This window comes from Doryrhamphus excisus, chromosome 23 (assembly GCF_030265055.1).
Source record: "Doryrhamphus excisus isolate RoL2022-K1 chromosome 23, RoL_Dexc_1.0, whole genome shotgun sequence".
NCBI classification, from domain to species: domain Eukaryota; kingdom Metazoa; phylum Chordata; class Actinopteri; order Syngnathiformes; family Syngnathidae; genus Doryrhamphus; species Doryrhamphus excisus.
In genome coordinates, this window is record NC_080488.1 from 2,790,295 (window position 1) to 2,809,819 (window position 19,525).

General features: G+C 41.4%; 3 protein-coding genes across 11 annotated transcripts in view; 2 read left to right on the forward strand and 1 right to left on the reverse strand.

The window, feature by feature from the left end:
• The first annotated feature begins 34 nt into the window (after positions 1 to 34).
• On the forward strand, positions 35 to 10,184 carry LOC131110526 (soluble guanylate cyclase 88E-like). Of its 2 annotated transcripts, XM_058063732.1 has the most exons (19): positions 37 to 733; positions 798 to 979; positions 1,057 to 1,197; positions 2,154 to 2,293; positions 2,375 to 2,509; positions 3,195 to 3,318; positions 3,395 to 3,514; positions 3,589 to 3,673; positions 3,868 to 3,954; positions 4,030 to 4,147; positions 5,462 to 5,591; positions 5,668 to 5,814; positions 5,919 to 6,065; positions 6,135 to 6,291; positions 6,397 to 6,506; positions 7,583 to 7,672; positions 8,117 to 8,275; positions 9,549 to 9,686; positions 9,765 to 10,184. In XM_058063732.1, the coding sequence occupies exons 2-19, from the start codon at positions 860 to 862 to the stop codon at positions 9,915 to 9,917; spliced, it is 2,301 nt and encodes a 766-aa protein (XP_057919715.1). In that variant the 5' UTR covers positions 37 to 733; positions 798 to 859; the 3' UTR covers positions 9,918 to 10,184. The 2 variants fall into 2 exon arrangements, with proteins under 2 accessions (XP_057919716.1, XP_057919715.1); XM_058063733.1 differs by lacking the exons at positions 9,549 to 9,686; positions 9,765 to 10,184 and having other exon boundaries at positions 35 to 733; positions 7,583 to 7,799; positions 8,117 to 8,261.
• A 274-nt stretch (positions 10,185 to 10,458) lies between these two features.
• Positions 10,459 to 19,525, forward strand: part of rgs14b (regulator of G protein signaling 14b) — an 81,335-nt gene continuing 72,268 nt past the window's right edge. For 3 of the 8 annotated variants that reach the window (XM_058063965.1, XM_058063964.1, XM_058063966.1), the window contains exon 1: positions 19,139 to 19,364. In XM_058063965.1, coding sequence (XP_057919948.1) covers positions 19,254 to 19,364 — 111 coding nt within the window. In that variant the 5' untranslated portion in view covers positions 19,139 to 19,253. Of the gene's footprint in view, positions 10,604 to 11,457; positions 11,698 to 19,136; positions 19,365 to 19,525 lie in introns of those variants that run through there. The other 5 variants (XM_058063970.1, XM_058063972.1, XM_058063977.1 and 2 more) reach the window with 4 other exon arrangements.
• Positions 13,648 to 17,969, reverse strand: arl3l1 (ADP ribosylation factor like GTPase 3, like 1). Its single transcript, XM_058063981.1, has 6 exons — positions 17,693 to 17,969; positions 16,963 to 17,106; positions 15,712 to 15,828; positions 15,567 to 15,617; positions 14,054 to 14,239; positions 13,648 to 13,931 (listed from the first exon to the last, which is right to left on the reverse strand). Exons 1-6 carry the CDS (start codon positions 17,708 to 17,710, stop codon positions 13,884 to 13,886), a joined length of 564 nt encoding a protein of 187 aa, XP_057919964.1. The 5' UTR covers positions 17,711 to 17,969; the 3' UTR covers positions 13,648 to 13,883.

Below are 19,525 nucleotides of genomic sequence, written 5' to 3' on the forward strand. Positions count from 1 at the left end.
TGTGAGGTCTGCACGCTAACCACACGACCACCGTGCAGCCCTAAGGTGGAAACAAAAAAGCTGAATTCTTCCCGTAAACAGGTTTGACTGCACAGTCATACATAAACATTTTTCATTTGATTTATTAACATGTTTTTATTTGTACATTTATTTATTTACATTTTCTTTAAATGTGCTTATATATCTTTTATATTTGTCAGAAATATGTAGAGTTATCCGGATCACGTGGATGCGGTGTGCCCCACAGATTGATTTATTGGACTCAGCGGGCGTCGAGAAGGAAGGGCGGTTATTTTTCTTTTTATCTCTGTTGAGATTAGATATCGATTTTTTGCACCTTCCCAGCCTGCCATCCCTTATTAGAAAGGCTCCCGGCCTCAGAGAGAAAAGTCGCCATTCAAGCCGCGAAGAATCATTTGCAGACGGCCGTAAAATAAGAAGAGTTGTTGCCCTTTAACTGCACTGTGGTCTATTGGATGTTTGTTGTAGGTCATCAATAACAGGATGCTTCCAGTGGATGTTTACTCCCTTTGACTGGTGTCATCTGTGTTTGAGAGACGGCTTCGGTGGTGTGTTTGTGTCACATGGAGCTGCACGGCCACCAGGAGCTGACAGCTGACACGGGAACAATACCCAGCCATACGCACTTAAGTACTTGATAATGAGAGCGCCTTTAAAACTCCGATGGAACCCTATTGGGTCGTCTAAAGTGATGAAGCGCTGAACTCCACAGGTAGTTCACGGCTTTAAATATATTGCGCTCGATGAAGTCTGGACTTTTCTCATTGACTTTGCAGGTGCCTTTGGGAGTGCTGAATTGGAAGTCTTTGCATTTTGAGTTGCAATTTCCAGAGTCATAATGTACGGCCTGCTGTGCGAGAGCCTCCATGATTTCATCAAGGAGTCGTACGGGGACGACGTGTGGAAGCTGGTCAGAGAGAGGGCGGATGTCAGGCTGCACTCCTTTGTCACGCACCAGGTATCGTCTCAAAAAAGGCGTAATTTTCCGTTACATAAGTTACATAAATTCTCATCGCCGGTGATGTGTACCTGCAGGTGTATAGCGAGAGTGTGATTCCCCGGATTGCAAAGGCAGCCAGCGGAGTAACGGGAACACCCTACAATGAGCTGATGAACTCCTGGGGCGTCTACTTCCTGGGCTTTGTGGGGAAGTACGGCTATGACAGGATCCTCAAGGTGAACATAAACATCTTTAGAGATAAATAGAAACTTTACATAGGTCTACATAAAGCAGAGGTCTCAAACTTGCGGCCCGCGGGCCAAATATGGCCCACAGGACACTAGTTTGAGGCCCCCGCAAGTTTGATATGGATGCTGTATGGTATCATGTACCGAGAAAAAATTTTATTACGTTTGATTAATGTTCATGTTAAAGGTTAAATAACTGTTAATAGTTATCCTCCCTATCCGTGTGGAAGTGGTAAGTTTTTAGCTATTTAAGTTTAAAGAAAATAACTTCGTGAGACGCTACTTTGAGGCCCCCAACATGATACCAATGTTCAATGTTGAAATGACAGCCTAAATCTGTGTGCACACCGGACACAATTAACATGATTTTTTTGCCCGCCCATACCGTTACACTACCCTGTTACCCCGCCCTGTTACCCCGCCCTGTTTTGCTTTGGATTAGCAATGAAGCTAAAGGTTTATATGACGCTGGGTACAAAATAAATGCAGGAAATGATTTGGAATAAAACGGAAAATACACGTCAAGATAAAGCATCTCATCAAACATGTTGTTAAAGTTACGACGCCGGATGGAACTGAGTACGATGCTAACTTGCTAATTGGGTAAAATTATTAAGTTTCATTAATGTTCATGTTAAAGGTTAAATAACTGTTAATACTTTAACTGTTAAAACTTGTATTATTATTTTACTTATTTATTACTGATTGATTGATTTATTGTGTTTATTCTTAATTTGTTTATTTTTTTTATATTACTTTGTGTATAGAAAAATAAAAATTAAGATATTTGAGAACAGTGGAATGTAGTATTTCAGAGGGGGGCCGTGCGAAAAAAATGATGTCCCTTAGGGGGCCATGAGAGAAACTAATTGAGTAGCACAGCTATAATACGTATATGTATGGATAGTCGGTCTGATTTGTTGTCTTTATGTTTCTGCTTCTAGGTGCTTGGCCGCCATGTCCGTGACTTTGTTAACGGCCTGGACAACCTCCACGAGTATCTGCGTTTCAGCTACCCCAAAGTCCAGCCCCCGACTTTCTTCTGCCAGGAAGAGTCGGCCACGGGAGTCACCCTGCACTACAGGTCTGAGACACTCTTCTTGAATGCATGCAACCCTATTACTGCATGCACAAACCCTTTTGATTGATTTGTTGTTATGTGCAGGAGTAAGCGCAAGGGCTACCTGCACTACGCCATGGGTCAGCTGAGGCAGATGGGCAAGCAGTTCTATGACACAGACATCCATGTGGAGGTGCTGTCTGAGCAGATGGTAGGAGACTACTCTCATGTCACCATGAGGTACGCCAGCCTTCCAGCAGACATGTACAAGATTGTTTACAATTGTATTTTGTAAAGAACCAAGACAAACTATTTATTACATTGTATGTATTATTTTTTTGTTTTTTGTTTTTCGTTTTTCGTTTTTCGTTTTTTGTTTTCTTTTTTCTTTTTTATTCTTTATTTTTTATTTATTTACTATGTACTTACTTTTTATTTACTATGTATTTACTATTTATTTACTATTTATTTATTAACTATTTCATATAGCATATATTTAGTATTTAGTATTTATTATTTTGTATGTATTATTTTTATTATTTACTATGTATTATTTTTTATTTATTTACTTTTCATTTACTTTTTATTTACTATTTATTTACTGTTTATTTACTATGTATTTACTTTTCATTTACTATTTATTTACTTTTTATTTACTATTTATTTACTATTTATTTACTATTAATTTACTATGTATTTACTATTTATTTACTATTTATTTATTAACTATTTCATATAGCATATATGGTATACGTAATAGCATGATCTGGTTCTTGTATTGTGTGATGCATTCGACACCAACACACATGAGTGGTGAGAAGGTCACGTATGCACATCATGGCCATGAAAAAAACCCTGTGCTAAATATCTTGCAATGCTACACAATATGCTTTACCCATGCTGGTCTGTTTTTGTGTTCCTTCAGGTTGAACTTTGACAACTCTGCTTACCGCTACATCATGAAGGAGGACGAAGAAGAGCAGGAGATCCTGCCAATCACCTCCGATTTCTTCTTTGAGGTCTTTCCTTTTAACATCGTCTTCAGACAGGTAAAAAAAAAAAACTCATTTCTGGACTTAATTATTACATGCAAGAGAAGACAGAGTCATTATCTTGGGCGTCCAGGACATGGTGGTGCACAATGTTGGCTCCGGCTTAGCGACAGTCTTCCCTGATTTGGATGGAAAGAAGATCAACGATGCCTTCCTGCTGGCTCGCCCCCTGGTGGAGTTCACATGGAACATGGTTAGATGTGATGACCGTCGCTCCGGTGTCATTCCCAAGAATGCTCAAGAGAGTCTGTGTTGGTGTGCATCTAGATCATCTCCCATCCCAACAACTTGTTTGAGATCATGTCCAAGGAACCCGTGAAGAGAGAGAGGAATCTCCACAACCGAGTCCAGAGTAAGCCTGGAAGCCATGTAAACAATCGCAGGGGTGTGTGTCTGGTGTAGGGCTCACTAGCATGAGATTATATTTTTTTTACATAAAGCCGCCATTGCATGTTCCTTAGCAGGAGAACAGTAGAAACACAGGAGAGCTTTCGTCTTGTTCCGTCCGTGCGTGCGTGCATGCATGCATCTGTGTGTTTTCTGCAGATTCCGACTATGAAAATGCCAACCGTTCCGCTGATGTGGATGTGGAGCTCATGGCTTTCCAGTCCATCATAGGGGACGATTATAAAGGTCACGACCTCTCCGGTTTCAACGTAAAACAGCACAGTGCGTTTTTGCAGACATCTCACGGTGCTTCTATCTTAGACGGGAACAGCGCTAACGCCATGGAGAGCTGGGGCGACGGGAGCCGTTGCCTGAAACTGAAAGGACAAATGAGATACATGCCTGAGTGGGAGTCCATCATCTTTCTGGGAACTCCTGTGTAAGAATAACACACACACACACACACACACACACACACACACACACAGAGAGAAGATACAAAAGCCCTCATTAATCATTGTAAAGCAAAACATTGTGCAGTGAGAGCGACAGTGAGTGTGCAAATAAAAGGGAATCAGAGCAGGGGCCCATTCTAGCAGCTCTCGCCATGCATGAAATGAACTGCTAATTAGCTTGTAATCAGACAGTGCAGCTCTTGTGAGCCTAATGGGAACCCATTTGCAAACCAGAGTGTTTTTCCTCTCAGAACATCACCAAAAACATCCTTCTTCTCTTTCCTCTTCTAAAACTTTTAGAATTTTGTAATGAAATGCGGCCATGCCTGTGGTGGAACAGCGTGGAAGCCGCATTCTTTGGAAGCCTTCCTGCGATATGAAGCGGTACCCAACTTCAAAAAACAACTAAAACCAACCTATTTGAATCTGGTTGAACTTTTATACATTGCTGCGTTTTTCGCTGTGTTTTGGTTTTAGTTCTGTTTGTTTGTATTTTCATTTCATTTAGTTTTACTTACTATGGTACCCATTATGTCATTGGATGCTCATATCACCTTGTACTTCGGTACGTGACAAAATAAAAATTAAAAAATAAAAATTAAAATTAAAATTAAAATTAAAATTAAAATTAAAATTAAAATTAAAATTAAAATTAAAATTAAAATTAAAATTAAAATTAAAATTAAAATTAAAATTAATTAAAAAAACAAACTTAAACTATATTAGGAAAGCAGGAAGTGAACAAATGTAACAGTTACTGATTGTAAAAGTACCAGATGGAGGGGTAGGATTTAATAAGCTTTGCTTCTTCCTACTCCTTTTGGACATGTGAAACTGTGAACTGATTATGGGATGCATTCAATTGTAATCTGATGCATGTTCAAATGAAATTAAACCATTACCATTACAACTATTACCATTAAAAAGCTTATTAAATCCTACCCCTCTATCTGGTACAATCAGTAACTGTTACATTTGTTCACTTCCTGCTTTCCTAATATAGTTTTTTTTTGGGGTACCATAGTAAGTGTCAATATAGTGATATATATAGCACATCATGACTGGTTTAAGACTCTTCAGAGAGAGATAGATGTGTAGAGGTTGTTAATATGAGATAGGACCAGTAGAAGTAGCATTCCATGTGACTTACAAATTCTGACCCTAGATTTGTAAGAGGATATTAACAGAAGAAGAAGAAATATCGAGCTAAAATGAATCTTACCACTCAACGTTAATGCTACTGTTATGTTGTTGTGAACATGATCATTTGAACTCCATTCAATCAACTGTGTATGCAGGATGGAGAGCCTGAGTGCTATGTTCAAGACAGGCCTCTACATCAATGACCTAAGCATGCACGACTCCAGTCGGGATTTGGTGCTGGCGGGCACACAGCAGTCGGAGGAGCTGAAAAGAGCACTCATACAGGTTCCCGCCTTGGTGAAAAAGCAGCTCCCCTTTTATACCGATGACACTTCACAATGGCTTTTTTTTTCCAATGCAGGAGCAAAAGAAGTCCAGCAAGTTGGAAGAGAGCATGAAGATGCTGGATTACGAGATGAAGAAAACCGACGACCTTCTGTACAGAATGATTCCCAAGCCGGTGGCTAAGCGGCTGCGTAAGGGAGAGCCGGCTGTAAACACTTGTGAGGTCAGAAGAACAAAGAGCATCCATGCTCCTCATTCCAGGTCATGTTCTAGTTCTAGTTTTGTGAAAAAGGAAGTCCTGCACAGGTCACCCCCCCCCCTCCCTAGGTGTTCCCAGATGTCACCATTCTTTTCAGTGACGTGGTGGGATTCACTCGCATCTGCAGCCACATTACCCCCATGCAGGTGGTCTCCATGCTGAACACCATGTACACGCTCTTTGACACACTCAGCGAGAAGCACAGAGTCTTCAAGGTGCGTTTCCTTTCCTCTGTCCTATCTCCTTTACTTATGTTCTCAAGTCCTGTCCCTTCCCCTACCAAGGTTGAGACCATTGGGGATGCCTACATGGTGGTGGCAGGGGCACCGGAGAAGACTAAATATCACGCGCACAACATTTGCGACATGGCGTTGGACATGGTGCGCTCCATCGATCACCTGAAAGACCCCTCAAATGGAAACAATATACAGATTCGTGTTGGTAGGTCGGACGTGTGGGTCCCGCAGCGCTCGCTTCACGTTTTAAAAAGTACTGAATTGAAGACTCAATGTAGTGTTGCATCCCAGAATGATGTTGCCTTGGCAGGCATCCACTCCGGGATGGTAGTCGCAGGTGTGGTGGGACACAAGATGCCACGTTACGGTCTTCATGGCGACACGGTGCACACGGCGTCGGCTATGGAGAGCAACGGAAAGGTGAGTAGGGGGATTCGTGCATTATATTGCATCACAGCATATCATGGCAATGTCCAACACAAGATAATGCAATGTAGTGTAGCATGATATAGCATAACACCATGCAACATAACCCATATTATATTTAACCCAACACAATGTCGCCTAATGTGCTGTAGCTTAACCCTAGGCAGGGGCGTCACTAGGTTCTGAGTACAGGGGGGGGCTTAGCCCCCTGGAGATGCACAGGATATGAATGAATGTAGTAGACCAGGGGTCTCAAACATGCGGCCCGCGGGACAAATGTGGCCCACAGGACAATAGTTTGAGGCCCCCGCCTTGATATGAAAGTTTAATGTTAGTGCGGAAATAACTTGAAGGCTACCGTTTAGGTGGCTAGCTCTCGAGTTTGCGAGTTAGCATGTGTCTCAGGACCCTGCAGTTGCGCAATATGTTGTAAATAAAAAGAGTATAAATGTGACTATAGTCGTTTTTTTCATGTCTACAGGACTCTAATAATGCAAGTTATTTCCTTTAAACTTAAATAGCCAAAAACCTACCACTGCCACACGGTTAGGGAGGATAACTATTAACAGTTATTTAACCTTTAACATGAACATTAATCAAACGTAATAATTTTTTCTGGGTACATGATACCATACAACATCCATATCAAACTTGCGCTGACCGCACTAACATTAAACTTTCATATCAAGGCGGGGGCTTCAAACTAGTGTCATGCGGGCCACATTTGGCCCGTGGGACGCGTGTTTGAGACCCCTGTTTTAGGGGGATGGAAAGTCCCCCTAAAATAGGCCTAATGACGCCACTGAGCCTCGGTCACAAACGGACGTATGATTTTCTTGCCTGTGTGACGTATGAAAAAAAATGTATATTTTGCCCAGTTAGCTATTATCCAAACAGAATAACACAATGCAGTGTAGTGCAATGGAACATAAATTAATGACATGTAACCTCATGTAATATGGCATAGCGCATTGTAGTTGTTGTAGCAACGCAACACAACACAGTGAAATGTATGTATGCCATGCAAATATCTAATATTGTTGCCCCTTGTGTGTGTTTTTTTTTACCAGGAGATGCATATTCAGCTCAGCAGTGCCACCTACGAGCACCTGAAAGGAAGCCACTTTATTTTTGAAAGAAGGGGCATCATTACCATCAAGGTCAAGGGTCAAATGAGTCACCGTGGCAACAACACCCACCGCATAAATCACATGTGCTTATCTGCCATGACAACATAATGAAGTGCTGCAGGACATGTGACTAACACAGTGTGCTAAAGTGTCAACAGTAAATATAAATATGTATCTGCATACACAAAACCTTCCCTCAGGCCCCCCGTATTGGTGCAAATGCGAGATGTGTAGCCAACAAAATATTTCAGAATTATTTGCAAAAATATAATAGCTAGCAATGTTTTGGCTCTGGGCAGTGAACATGTTTAGCATCCAGCGCCGGAAAGTGGAGCTGTGTGACATTGAGCCTTGACTATGTTCACTAATAATGCCAAGAAAGTTTCCTCCAACTCAAACAAGAAGAACTTTTTCCTTTCTTAAGACGGCAAGTATGGAGTTATCCACTATTCCTTCCATCCGTCCATCTTCCAGGGCAATGTTGAGATTGAGACCTACTGGCTGAAAGGAAAGCGGGACAAGGACGGCAACGCTCAAGCAGCGTGTCCTCAGTTTGAGACCCAAACCATCAGTAAGGCCATCAGCAAGGCCACCCTCACCGGGCCTGAAGCCACAGGCGATGAGGAAGGACTGGTAGGAAGAATTTCATCTCAACTATTTGCTTCCTGAACTTTTATTACCTCCACCAAGCACAGCACTAAGCTTTTCAAAATAACTTCAAAAGTTCTTAATGGATTTGGATGAAATTTTCAGGAATTGTTGGAATTGGAGACCCGAGTTGCATGTTCTCCCCGTGCATGCATGGATTTTCTCCGGGTACTCCGGTTTCCTCCCACATTCCAAAAACATGCTAGGTTAATTAGCGACACCAAATTGTCCATAGGTATGAATGTGAGTGTGAATGGTTGTTTGTCTCTATGTGCCCTGTGATTGGCTGGCCACCAGTCCAGAGTGTACCCCACCTCTTGATCAAAGACAGCTGGGATAGGCTCCAGCACCCCCGTGACCCTGGTGAGGATAAGCAGTAGAAAATGAATGAATGAATGAGTTCTCCTCCTATTTTGTGTGGAAGTGGTAACTTTTTGACTTCTTATTTTGTCTTTCCCCACCCTCGGTCATCTCTGTGTGGAGTTTGCATGTTCTCCCCGTGCATGCGTGGGCTTTCTCCGGGTACTCCGGTTTCCTCCCACATTCCAAAAACATGCTAGGTTAATTAGCAACTCCAAATTGTCCATAGGTATGAATGTGAGTGTGAATGGTTGTTTGTCTATATGTGCCCTGTGATTGGCTGGCCACCAGTCCAGGGTGTACCCCGCCTCTTGCTCAAAGACAGCTGGGATAGGCTCCAGCACCCCCGCTACCCTTGTGAGGATAAGCAGTAGAAAATTAATGAATGAATGAATGAGGTCTCCTCCTATTTTGTGTGGAAGTGGTAACTTTTTTACTTCTTATTTTGTCTTTCCCCACCCTCTGCCATCTCTGTGTGGAGTTTGCATGTTCTCCCCGTGCATACGTGGGTTTTCTCCGGGTACTCCGGTTTCCTCCCACATTCCAAAAACATGCTAGGTTAATTAGCGACTCCAAATTGTCCATAGGTATGAATGTGAGTGTGAATGGTTGTTTGTCTATATGTGCCTTGTGATTGGCTGGCCACCAGTCCAGGGTGGACCCCACCTCTTGCTCAAAGACAGCTGGGATAGGCTCCACCACCCTTGTGACCCTGAATGAATGAGTTCTCCTCCTATTTTGTGTGGAAGTGGTAACTTTTTGACTTCTTATTTTGTCTTTCCCCACCCTCGGATATCCAAAAAATGTAGGGTTATTATTTTGATGTGAATAGCAGTAAGGGGTCTGCGCTCTTAGAGTGCCTTTCTAGTTTTTGGCTCGTTTCGATCCTCTTGTCCAGGTGTTCCCACTGGTGGCGGGTGAGGATGAGGACGACGTCAAGTCCATTCACTCTCATCGCATCAAGATGGAAATTTCCGGCCATTCCCTGGAGGAGTCCATGGAGGAGTGTCGGGTGGAGGAGTTGTCAGTTCATAAGGTATGATCAGGATGATGCAATCAAAACGTGTTGTAATGCTTTGTCCAAAGTTACCAATCATTGTTTCGGTGTCCCCAGTCCCACTACAAAGACACTTTGCAGGACGGCCTGGAGGACGCTCACCTGGAGCTGGAGTCACCAGAGTCTGACGGCAGGGACTCCATCACGGGGTCACGTGACAGCTCTTGTGACTCCCGCTGCTCCAAGAGCGCCATGTGTTCCGTGTCTTGAACTCTCACATGCTAACATATACTGTAGATGATGGCAACCTGATGCTAGCTGATGCTTATTTTTGTGTACGACTCAAAACCCCGATATCTGATAATGTTGGATTATTTTTTTGGTTGCACTATAGACTGAAACCTTTCCTAGTAGCATGTGGCATTTTACCGCATAGCTAAATCATACCTATTGGTTTAATTTGCATAGAAATAAAAGTTTTCGCACCAAAAAGTGTTGACTGCCATGTGGTTGAGCACAGCTTTACTCTAGCTTTGTCCTTCCTCTGTGTATCAATATAATTAAAGACTTGTTGTTAATTATGACGCTTTTTTACAACGTAAGTACATTGTTCTCTTGCTTTCACGGGATATTTTAGTGTTTTTTTTATTTTTTATTGCAACCTATGAACGCTGTTTCAGGCTGAGTCTGACCCTTTAAGAAAAATTGCATTGTGGGAAGTTGAGTGTTTCTTTTTTTAATCTTGTTTGTCTGCACCACGCATTGTCTTCTGCGTCCTGATTGGCTGGAGAAAACTGTCAATCAATTTCATTCGTGGCGCCGGACCGTGTCTCGCAAGCTAGCTAGCTAGCTAGCTAACTAGCGAGTTTGTAAGTTTCTTGCCGACAAAATACACAATGTCGACGAAACGCTCTGAGCCTAAAAGGCAGAGAAGGACGCTAACCATCACACAAAAGGTTGGAATTCTAGAAATGCTGAATTAATTTGATTAATTCTATCTGATAAACCATGACTTTAACTTAATTTGATACCCCATTCACTTTTCAGCATCCCAAATGCTAACATGCTAACACGCAAACTTCACGCACAGACGCCTATTTTAATGTTAATTTTGCGTAATATCACATAAGTGAATGTAATGTCAAGCAACAACATTAAAGAAACGCAAAGTTGCGTGGAAAAGCACAATGTAACATAGCTGTCCTATAAAAAGCATACACATCCGTCCCTCGTCACTTCGCGTTTAAAACACTTATTCACTCCTTTACTCTGGGTAGCTTTTTCTAAAATTAATAAATAATTGTGTTTCGTGGTTGATGAGACGTCATTGGTCAAAAACATACACGTTTAAGCAAATCTTATGTAATCTAAATTAAGCTTTTTCAAGCATAAAAATGGCTACATGAAGTGAAATGTACTGTACAAATACAATATAAGCCATTAACAGATATTGTAGTAGTCTACATTGGCCACCAGGTGTCACTAAGGAGACATGCACCAGACTTGATCATCGGAACAACAGGCTTTTACTGTGGGGGAATTATCTCACAACAGGCATAATAATAGCATAACAATAATGATTATCATCATAACATGGGTTACTGTTGTGGTCCTTATACAGCTAAAACTCAAATCTGAATCCCTGATGTCACTTCCTGTGCACACGTTCAAAGACATTTATTTCAACACACAAGCAGGAATCTTATTTATGTCTTAAATGGCTTATCTTCTGTGATTGTGTATCCTTTATTGTGTAATGCAACTGTAAATATGACTAAAAATTAAATCAGACACGATTCCCGACTGACAGGCCGTCAGACGAGGTGCACTTGAACGTGGCGTCCTCTCGATCGAAGTTGGCCCTGGTGGCGCTGTGCGGGTCTGGTGATGGCGTCGACGCGATGGAGCAGTGGAAGCAGAAAGCGAAGAAGAAAGCCGATAGCAGCAGGAAGCAGACCGCACAAAACATGACCACAATCAGGATGGTGTGCACTTGGAGGTGCACCTCCCTCCCAGGGTGAAAGGTCGTCTGGGTGGCGTTGGGTGTCAGGTGAGTAATCGGTGGCATGATGGACTGCTGTGGTAGTCCTGTAGAAAAATCTATTATCAAGTATATTTGAATTTCCTTCCACTTGGATGCTAAAAACATGAATTTTGTTCTTACCTGTGCGCTCGTGTCGCTCTGGGTGTCTTCTTCTGAGGAACAGAACCTCAATCTTTGTGACAGACATGAAGGTAGAAAGGAGTGAAGGCTGCAAGGTGGAGAATAATGTGGAGGGTTTCCATGGAAACACTCATCACACGACTAGAATGAAGCATCGCATTATGATTAAGGATACATTGAAATGCAGCCAGATTACAATATGGCACCTTCACGTCTATTATATGTTTTACATTGTAGTCCTTAGAAGGGTTTTAAAATGGTAAAATAAAGGGCACGTCAGGTATTTAGTTGTTCTTACACTGCCACCTGTTGGCCGAAGGAGCACCTTCATTGTTCAAATTGTGCCCCCCCCTACACAATATCAATCTCAACACCAGGAAAAGTCACAATGAGCGCATTTCATGTGGAAGATGAGCCGGCGAATGCGATTGTCAAGTGCTTTCAGATGGTTAATTACATCTCCAGACAATAGCAACAAAAGAACCATTAAATCCGAGTCATGGCGGCCGAATGCAAGGTTTCGAGAAACGGCAAGGTCAAAGGCAAAGAAAACATCTGCAAGGACAAAACATGTTATAGAGCAGGGGTCTCAAACACGCGGCCCGCGGGCCAAATGTGGCCCACAGGACACTAGTTTAAGGCCCCCGCCTTGATATGAAAGTTTAATGTTAGTGCGACCCGCGCAAGTTTGATATGGATTACATTTGATTAATGTTTATGTTAAAGGTTAAATAACTGTTAATAGTTATCCTCCCTATCCGTGTGGAAGTGGTAAGTTTTTGCCTATTTAAGTTGAAAGGAAATAACTTGAAGGCTACCGTTTAGGTCGCTAGCTCTCTAGTTTGCGAGTTAGCATGTGTCTCAAGACCCTGCAGTTGCGCAATATGTTGTAAATCAGGGGTCTCAAACACGCGTCCCGCGGGCCAAATGTGGCCCGCAGGACACTAGTTTGAGGCCTCCGCCTTGATATGAAAGTTTAATGTTAGTGCGGCCCGCGCAAGTTTGATATGGATGCTGTATGGTATCATGTACCCAGAAAAAATTATTACGTTTGATTAATGTTCATGTTAAAGGTTAAATAACTGTTAATAGTTATCCTCCCTATCCGTGTGGAAGTGGTAAGTTTTTGGCTATTTAAGTTGAAAGGAAATATCTTGAAGGCTACCGTTTAGGTCGCTAGCTCTCTAGTTTGCGAGTTAGCATGTGTCTCAAGACCCTGCAGTTACGCAATATGTTGTAAATCAGGGGTCTCAAACACGCGGCCCGCGGGCCAAATGTGGCCCACAGGACACTAGTTTGAGGCCCCCGCCTTGATATGAAAGTTTAATGTTAGTGCGGCCCCGTGCAAGTTTGATATGGATGCTGTATGGTATCATGTACCCAGAAAAAATTATTACGTTTGATTCATGTTCATGTTGAAGGTTAAATAACTGTTAATAGTTATCCTCCCTATCCGTGTGGAAGTGGTAAGTTTTTGGCTATTTAAGTTGAAAGAGAATAACTTGAAGGCTACCGTTTAGGTCGCTAGCTCTCTAGTTTGCGAGTTAGCATGTGTCTCAAGACCCTGCAGTTGCGCAATATGTTGTAAATCAGGGGTAGAAAAATAAAAATTAAGATATTTGAGAACAGTGGAATGTTTTATCAGAGCTTTTCTTGTAGAAAATCGGAACCAAAGCAAACTTTATTCATTTTTCTGTTTTTAATAAATGCGTTTTTTTTGGAAAACCTGATGCGGCCCAGTCTCACCCTGACCCTAGCTCCAGTGGCCCCCCAAGTAAATTGACTTTGAGACCCCTGACCTAGAGTATAAAATGTCAGAAAATCCCCCAAAAGATGACAAGACTGAACATTTTATTGTCAAAAATCTTCCAAACACGTTAGCCCCACATTCAACTACAGCATACAACGAGGGCCGTACTTCTAACAGAGACAGTAAAGCTTGCATACGCGATCGACAGCTGTAAAAGCCTAATTTATTCAAGTGTCGCTTAAATAGGAGCTATATTTAGAAACATATTTATACCATGACAAGAAAGGAAATGATGCGTGTGTTGTGTGAGAATGATGCCCGTTTACTTCTTCTTGTTCATGATGTTGTTGCAAATCCAGTTCATGCCATCCTGGTACAGAAACAGAGACGATAAGAAAGAAAGAGGAAAGACTTAAAGCAGGGGTGTCCAAAGTGGGGCACTGGGGCCGTTTTCAGACCGAAGCAGATGATACAAAGAACAGTGATGCTGACCTGCACTCCTTCGCCGGACACGGCTGAGCAAGCCTGAATCTGCCACTCGCGGTCTCTGTACGTATGAAGGTTGAGGCCCTCCGCAATCTCACTGGCCGGCGATGCTGTGGCCAGATCTTGTTTATTGGCAAAGATTAGTACCGGAACGCCCTTCAGGTTCTCCTCGTCGATCAGTTCTGATAACTCCTGCATGGCGAACATCAGTTAAAATCCCCTTTAGCACAACTTCGACCTTCTTTTGTCTTTGGTTTCCTGTGTTTTGGATCGTTTTGCATCACGTGAGAGTTAGGATTAGGATAGACTTTAGAATGACTTTAAAACTGCATCTGCATGTGACATCAAGCTACAGTTCTACTGTATTTTCCGGACTATAAGTCGCACTGTTTTTCATAGGTTGGCTGTTCCTGCGACTTGTACTCCAGAGCGACTTATAAATGAAAAAAAAACTGTTTATAATACATAAACACTGGACACCTTTTCTGTTCATGTTTATTTTTTGTGTAGCTGAATAAGCATTGTGTTAGCATATCTTACATCTATTCAGCCTGTTCTCTATTCTTTTATTATTATTAGAACTTGCCTTCCAAGAGGACGTAATGTCTGTTTTGGTCAAGTAGTTCAAATAAATTACCCTAAAAAAATGCGACTTATACTCCGGAGCGACTTATGTATGTTTTTTTCTACCTAATTATGCATTTTTGGCATTGTGCGACTTATACTCCAGTGCGACTTACGTATGTTTTTTTCTACCTAATTATGCATTTTTGCATTGTGCGACTTACGTATGTTTTTTTCTACCTAATTATGCATTTTTGGTCTTGTGCGACTTATGTATGTTTTTTTTCTACCTAATTATGCATTTTTGGCATTGTGCGACTTATACTCCAGTGCGACTTATGTATTTTTTTTTTCGACCTAATTATGCATTTTTGGCATTGTGGGACTTATACTCCAGTGTGACTTATGTATGTTTTTTTCTACCTAATTTTGCATTTTTGGCATTGTGCGACTTATACTCCAGTGCGACTTAGGTATGTTTTTTTACTACCTAATTATGCATTTTTGGCCTTGTGCGACTTATACTCCAGTGCGACTTATGTATGTTTTTTTTCTACCTAATTATGCATTTTTGCCATTGTGCGACTTATATTCTGGAGCGACTTATGTATGTTTTTTTTCTACCTAATTAGCCATTTTTGGCCTTGTGCGACTTACGTATACACCAGTGCGACTTATGTATGTTTTTTTCGACCTAATTATGCATTTTTGGCATTGTGCGACTTATACTCTGGAGTGACTTATGTATGTTTTTTTCTCTCTAATTATGCATTTTTGGCCTTGTGCGACTTATACTCCATGCGACTTATAGTCCAGAAAATACGGTAATTCTCAGCTCCTCAGATGTGGTTTCAGGTAGAATCACTTCAGATGTTTTTTTTTAGCTTTTTGATGCTTTTGTCAGGCAACATGACCCAAATTGTGTCACCATATGAAAATAATGCTTCAAGCTCACCAGTCCTGTTTCTTCAAATCGCTTTTTATCCGCACTGTCAATAACATAAATCTGAAAGACAAAACAAGCAATAATAACAATGCATTTCTTCATATCACTGATCTGTATAAGTAAATCAGACATTGACTGACATGTGGTCCCTTACCAACAGATCTGTGTTCTCCAGATACTTTTTCCAGAAAGGTCTGATCTTCCTTTGCCCTCCAATGTCCCACACATTGAGTTTCATGCCATGAGATGCCACACTCTTTATGTTGAAGCCCTGACAAGGAAAGGAACAAATACAGGAAATGTTGTAAATCTGGAAAACAGACGTGTGCATGGCAGCCTGGTGTGTCAGCAGGAGAGTAACATGCTCTCGGGGATTAAAGACTACGGTCACTGTGTTAATCTACAGCCTTTTTTCATAACAACGCTCGGACACCGAGGTTGTCTAACAGCTAATGAGCACATCCGAGGATCAGCTTCGATCTTGTGTGTTTTCTTTGAACCTCTGTGCAAATAGAAGGACTGGGAGTCCAGTGATGTAAAGCTGCTGATTGGTTATTTTATACACAAACTAGCAAATGCAACATTAGCAAGTTAAACCCACTTTGTTTTGCTAGTGTTCAGTGAATGGATGGATGGATGGATGGATGGATGAACAGGCGAACAGACAGATGACAGGTAGACATATAGGTGGATGGATGGGTGAATGGAAGGACAGGCAGATGGACGGACAGACCAACATATACAGTAGATGAATGGATGAACGGAAGGACAGACAGATAGAAACAAAGATGGACGGACAGAAAGACGTCCACCATAATAGACAAGTGATTCAGTCAGTAACCAAAACCATGTAGGGGGTTGCCTAATTGTGAAAAGTAAGAAAACGGTCTGGGTCAGTACGATGGTGTTGCCACAGTACGAATCATTGCAGATCTGTTGTTTTTTTATATTTTTTAAAATATTTTTTATTAATTTTTTTTTTTATTTTATTTTTGTCACATAATCAGTTCACAGTTCCACATGTCCAAAAAGAGTAGGAAGAAGCAAAGCTTATTAAATCCTACCCCTCCATATGGTACTTTTATAATCAGTAACTGTTACATTTGTTCACTTCCTGCTTTCCTAATATAGTTTAAGTTTTTTTAAAATATCTTATTATTATTATTATTATTATTATTATTATTATTATTATTATTTTGTCACATAATCAGTTCACAGTTCCACATGTCCAAAAAGAGTAGGAAGAAGCAAAGCTTATTAAATCCTACCCCTCCATCTGGTACTTTTACAATCAGTAATTGTTACATTTGTTCACTTCCTGCTTTCCATAATACAGTTTAAGGTTTTTTTTTTGTTTTTTTTTTAATCCCCACTAAAGTTCATCGCAGTATATTTGCCACCTTACCTGTGTAGGCGTGATGGTGTTGACGTCCTCGGAAGCCAGGCTCTTCAGCAGGGTGGTCTTCCCAGCATTGTCCAAACCCAGAAGAACTATTCTGACTTCCTGCTCACTTGAGCCCTTCAGTTTCTCAATGACGGAGAGTAAGCCCTGAATGGAGGGACATGTCTTAGATGCTAGTATTCCGCCTCAAAAAAAAAAAATCTTTTATTTGGTCAATAATGATAAAATGAAAAGATGGCTATAAAGTCTTAGTTGGACCAAAACTGAGGTTCCCCAAAATCTTACCCAACCTAAACAGTGAATAAATCTGTTTTCAACACATTGACGCATTTCACAGACAATGGATCCGAGTTAAAGAAATCTATTGTGTCAAATAACAAAAATAAATCTTATAGTTGCGATGATTTGAGGTCAAAGCTAGCTGCAGCTAGCACATCTTCTGATCCCTTGTTCTGTAACATAATCTGAAGCTTCATTTAGAAGAGGCCTCCATTCATACTGTACAATAGTGCACTTTGTAACACGATTAATCCAAATTCAGACGGCACATGTAAACACTACTGAAAACAAATCACTGTCACTTTAAATTTTGATTGGAATTGCATTAGAAGAACTAAAAAAAAAGCTGAATTTTAAGGGTATTTTTCATATTTTGCACACAGTTTAACATGTCAGGTGTTAAATCAGGACATTTATCAGAACAACACATCAAATATAAACAAAAGGTACGTACCTTCTGAGCTTCTCCCATGGTGGCGCGTATCCTTTAGCTCGGCTCGAGGGCCGATGCTACATCCTCCAATGAGGTTCAAACAGGTGCGTTTGCGACAAGGTCACCGGGTTAGCTATGCACAAAAGCAGCCTCTTTTTAGTTATGTCTACCTGGTCATCGGTTGCGCCTAATCATCGGCGTGGAGATGGCGAACAGGAACAGGGGGGAAGGGCGAATGGGACCAGGATTAGGAGACCGGAATTAGCCCTAGTCGTCCACGCATAGGACACTCACTGCATCCATTTACCCTCCCCCCGCTTTCCTTCCTCCAGTCCATCCCTACATCTCCACTTTGCAGTGGCTTTACCTGGATTATCCCCTTAGCCACCTGCTACAGGAGGAAACCGAGTAAACACTCGCATACATGAACATTATCGCCCACTTTAGGGCGGTCTGCCATATGGCCGAGGGGAAGGAACTGCTGCTAATGCAGAAAAGCAAAGATGAGCATCAACATTGTGCAATGGAGGCTAACACTTTTATAATCACAGGATTATATCACTGAACTTATTTTTGACTTTATACACAAACTTATACACACACACACATGTCATCCCGTCTATCAGTTCCACGTCTCCTGCTCGTCTAAAGCTGCTCTGCCTTCCTGTGAGCATTCAGTGGGATTAGTTTCAGTACGCCTGTTCTGTGCCTGGATTAAAACATTTCTTGGCTTCTTTTGCTCAACTCCACATCCTTTCTGCTCAACGGGTGTGGTCAGTGTTGTATTACACAGTGGGAAAATAGCCGTGGAAGAATAATTCACCCGCAAAAAAATTGTTAGCGTTATCCATGCTAACAGTATTGGTCTCTGGCAATTTTATATTGCATTTTTATGAACACAAAAAGTAACACAAAAGTAATACATTTTGTCTGGCGCTGTCATAAAGGTATTCATTCAGTTATACTGTATGTGTATTATTGTGCTCTGTGTATGTATTTGAAGTATAGTTACTGTTAACAGTGACATCATGTGGCAGAGACTCCAAACTGCCTTCCATCATCCCTCCTTTCCACACATACTGCACATATTGTACATATTACACAGTATTATACATATTGCACTACTTCACTTTGCCTTTGTCAGCAGAACTGTGATTAAAAAACACTGATACTGATTGGTTATATGTAGTATTTGGGTTTGGTAGCCATGACAATGAAGGGGACTTCATGTTCTTCAACCAATCTTGCTAACTATTAAACTAGTACACTATTTTCTATGACTGCTGTATTTTTGTATTCAGACCATACTAACGTTAATAGTTGTGTACTCCCCACTGCATCTATTTAAACAATTCTTACAGGTACCGCCATTATGTCGTCAAGTATAGTAACTACTAAGTATGGCATTTTATTCCACTTAAAGTCCATTTTCTATACAAAGCTAATGTGCGCTAACTTCGCAATTAGCTACACCCCGGAACACCTGCAAACCATACTGCGCATGTCAGGACTGACTGGCGCCAATCAAAGCTGTCAATCAAATCCTACCTGCTTGCTTCTCTTCGGCGTTGAATGAAACAACATGGTCGCTTTCAAGAGGCTTCACCGTCGCTTCTCCTGCCTGGCGAAGGTTATGACATACAGAAAACATGACAAATGGCACTCCATAGTGACGGAAATGGCAAGTGAAAAGGTAGTTCAATGAATTGTACATACCCAAGCAGAAATGTTTGGCTGTTGGGGTGGTGCCGTCTAATTGCTGGTCGCCGCTATGTGGCTGAAGTTTGCAACCTTTAAATTGCTAAGTACCATTAACAACAAGTTAGTGTTGTTTTAATAAGTACAACCATTAAC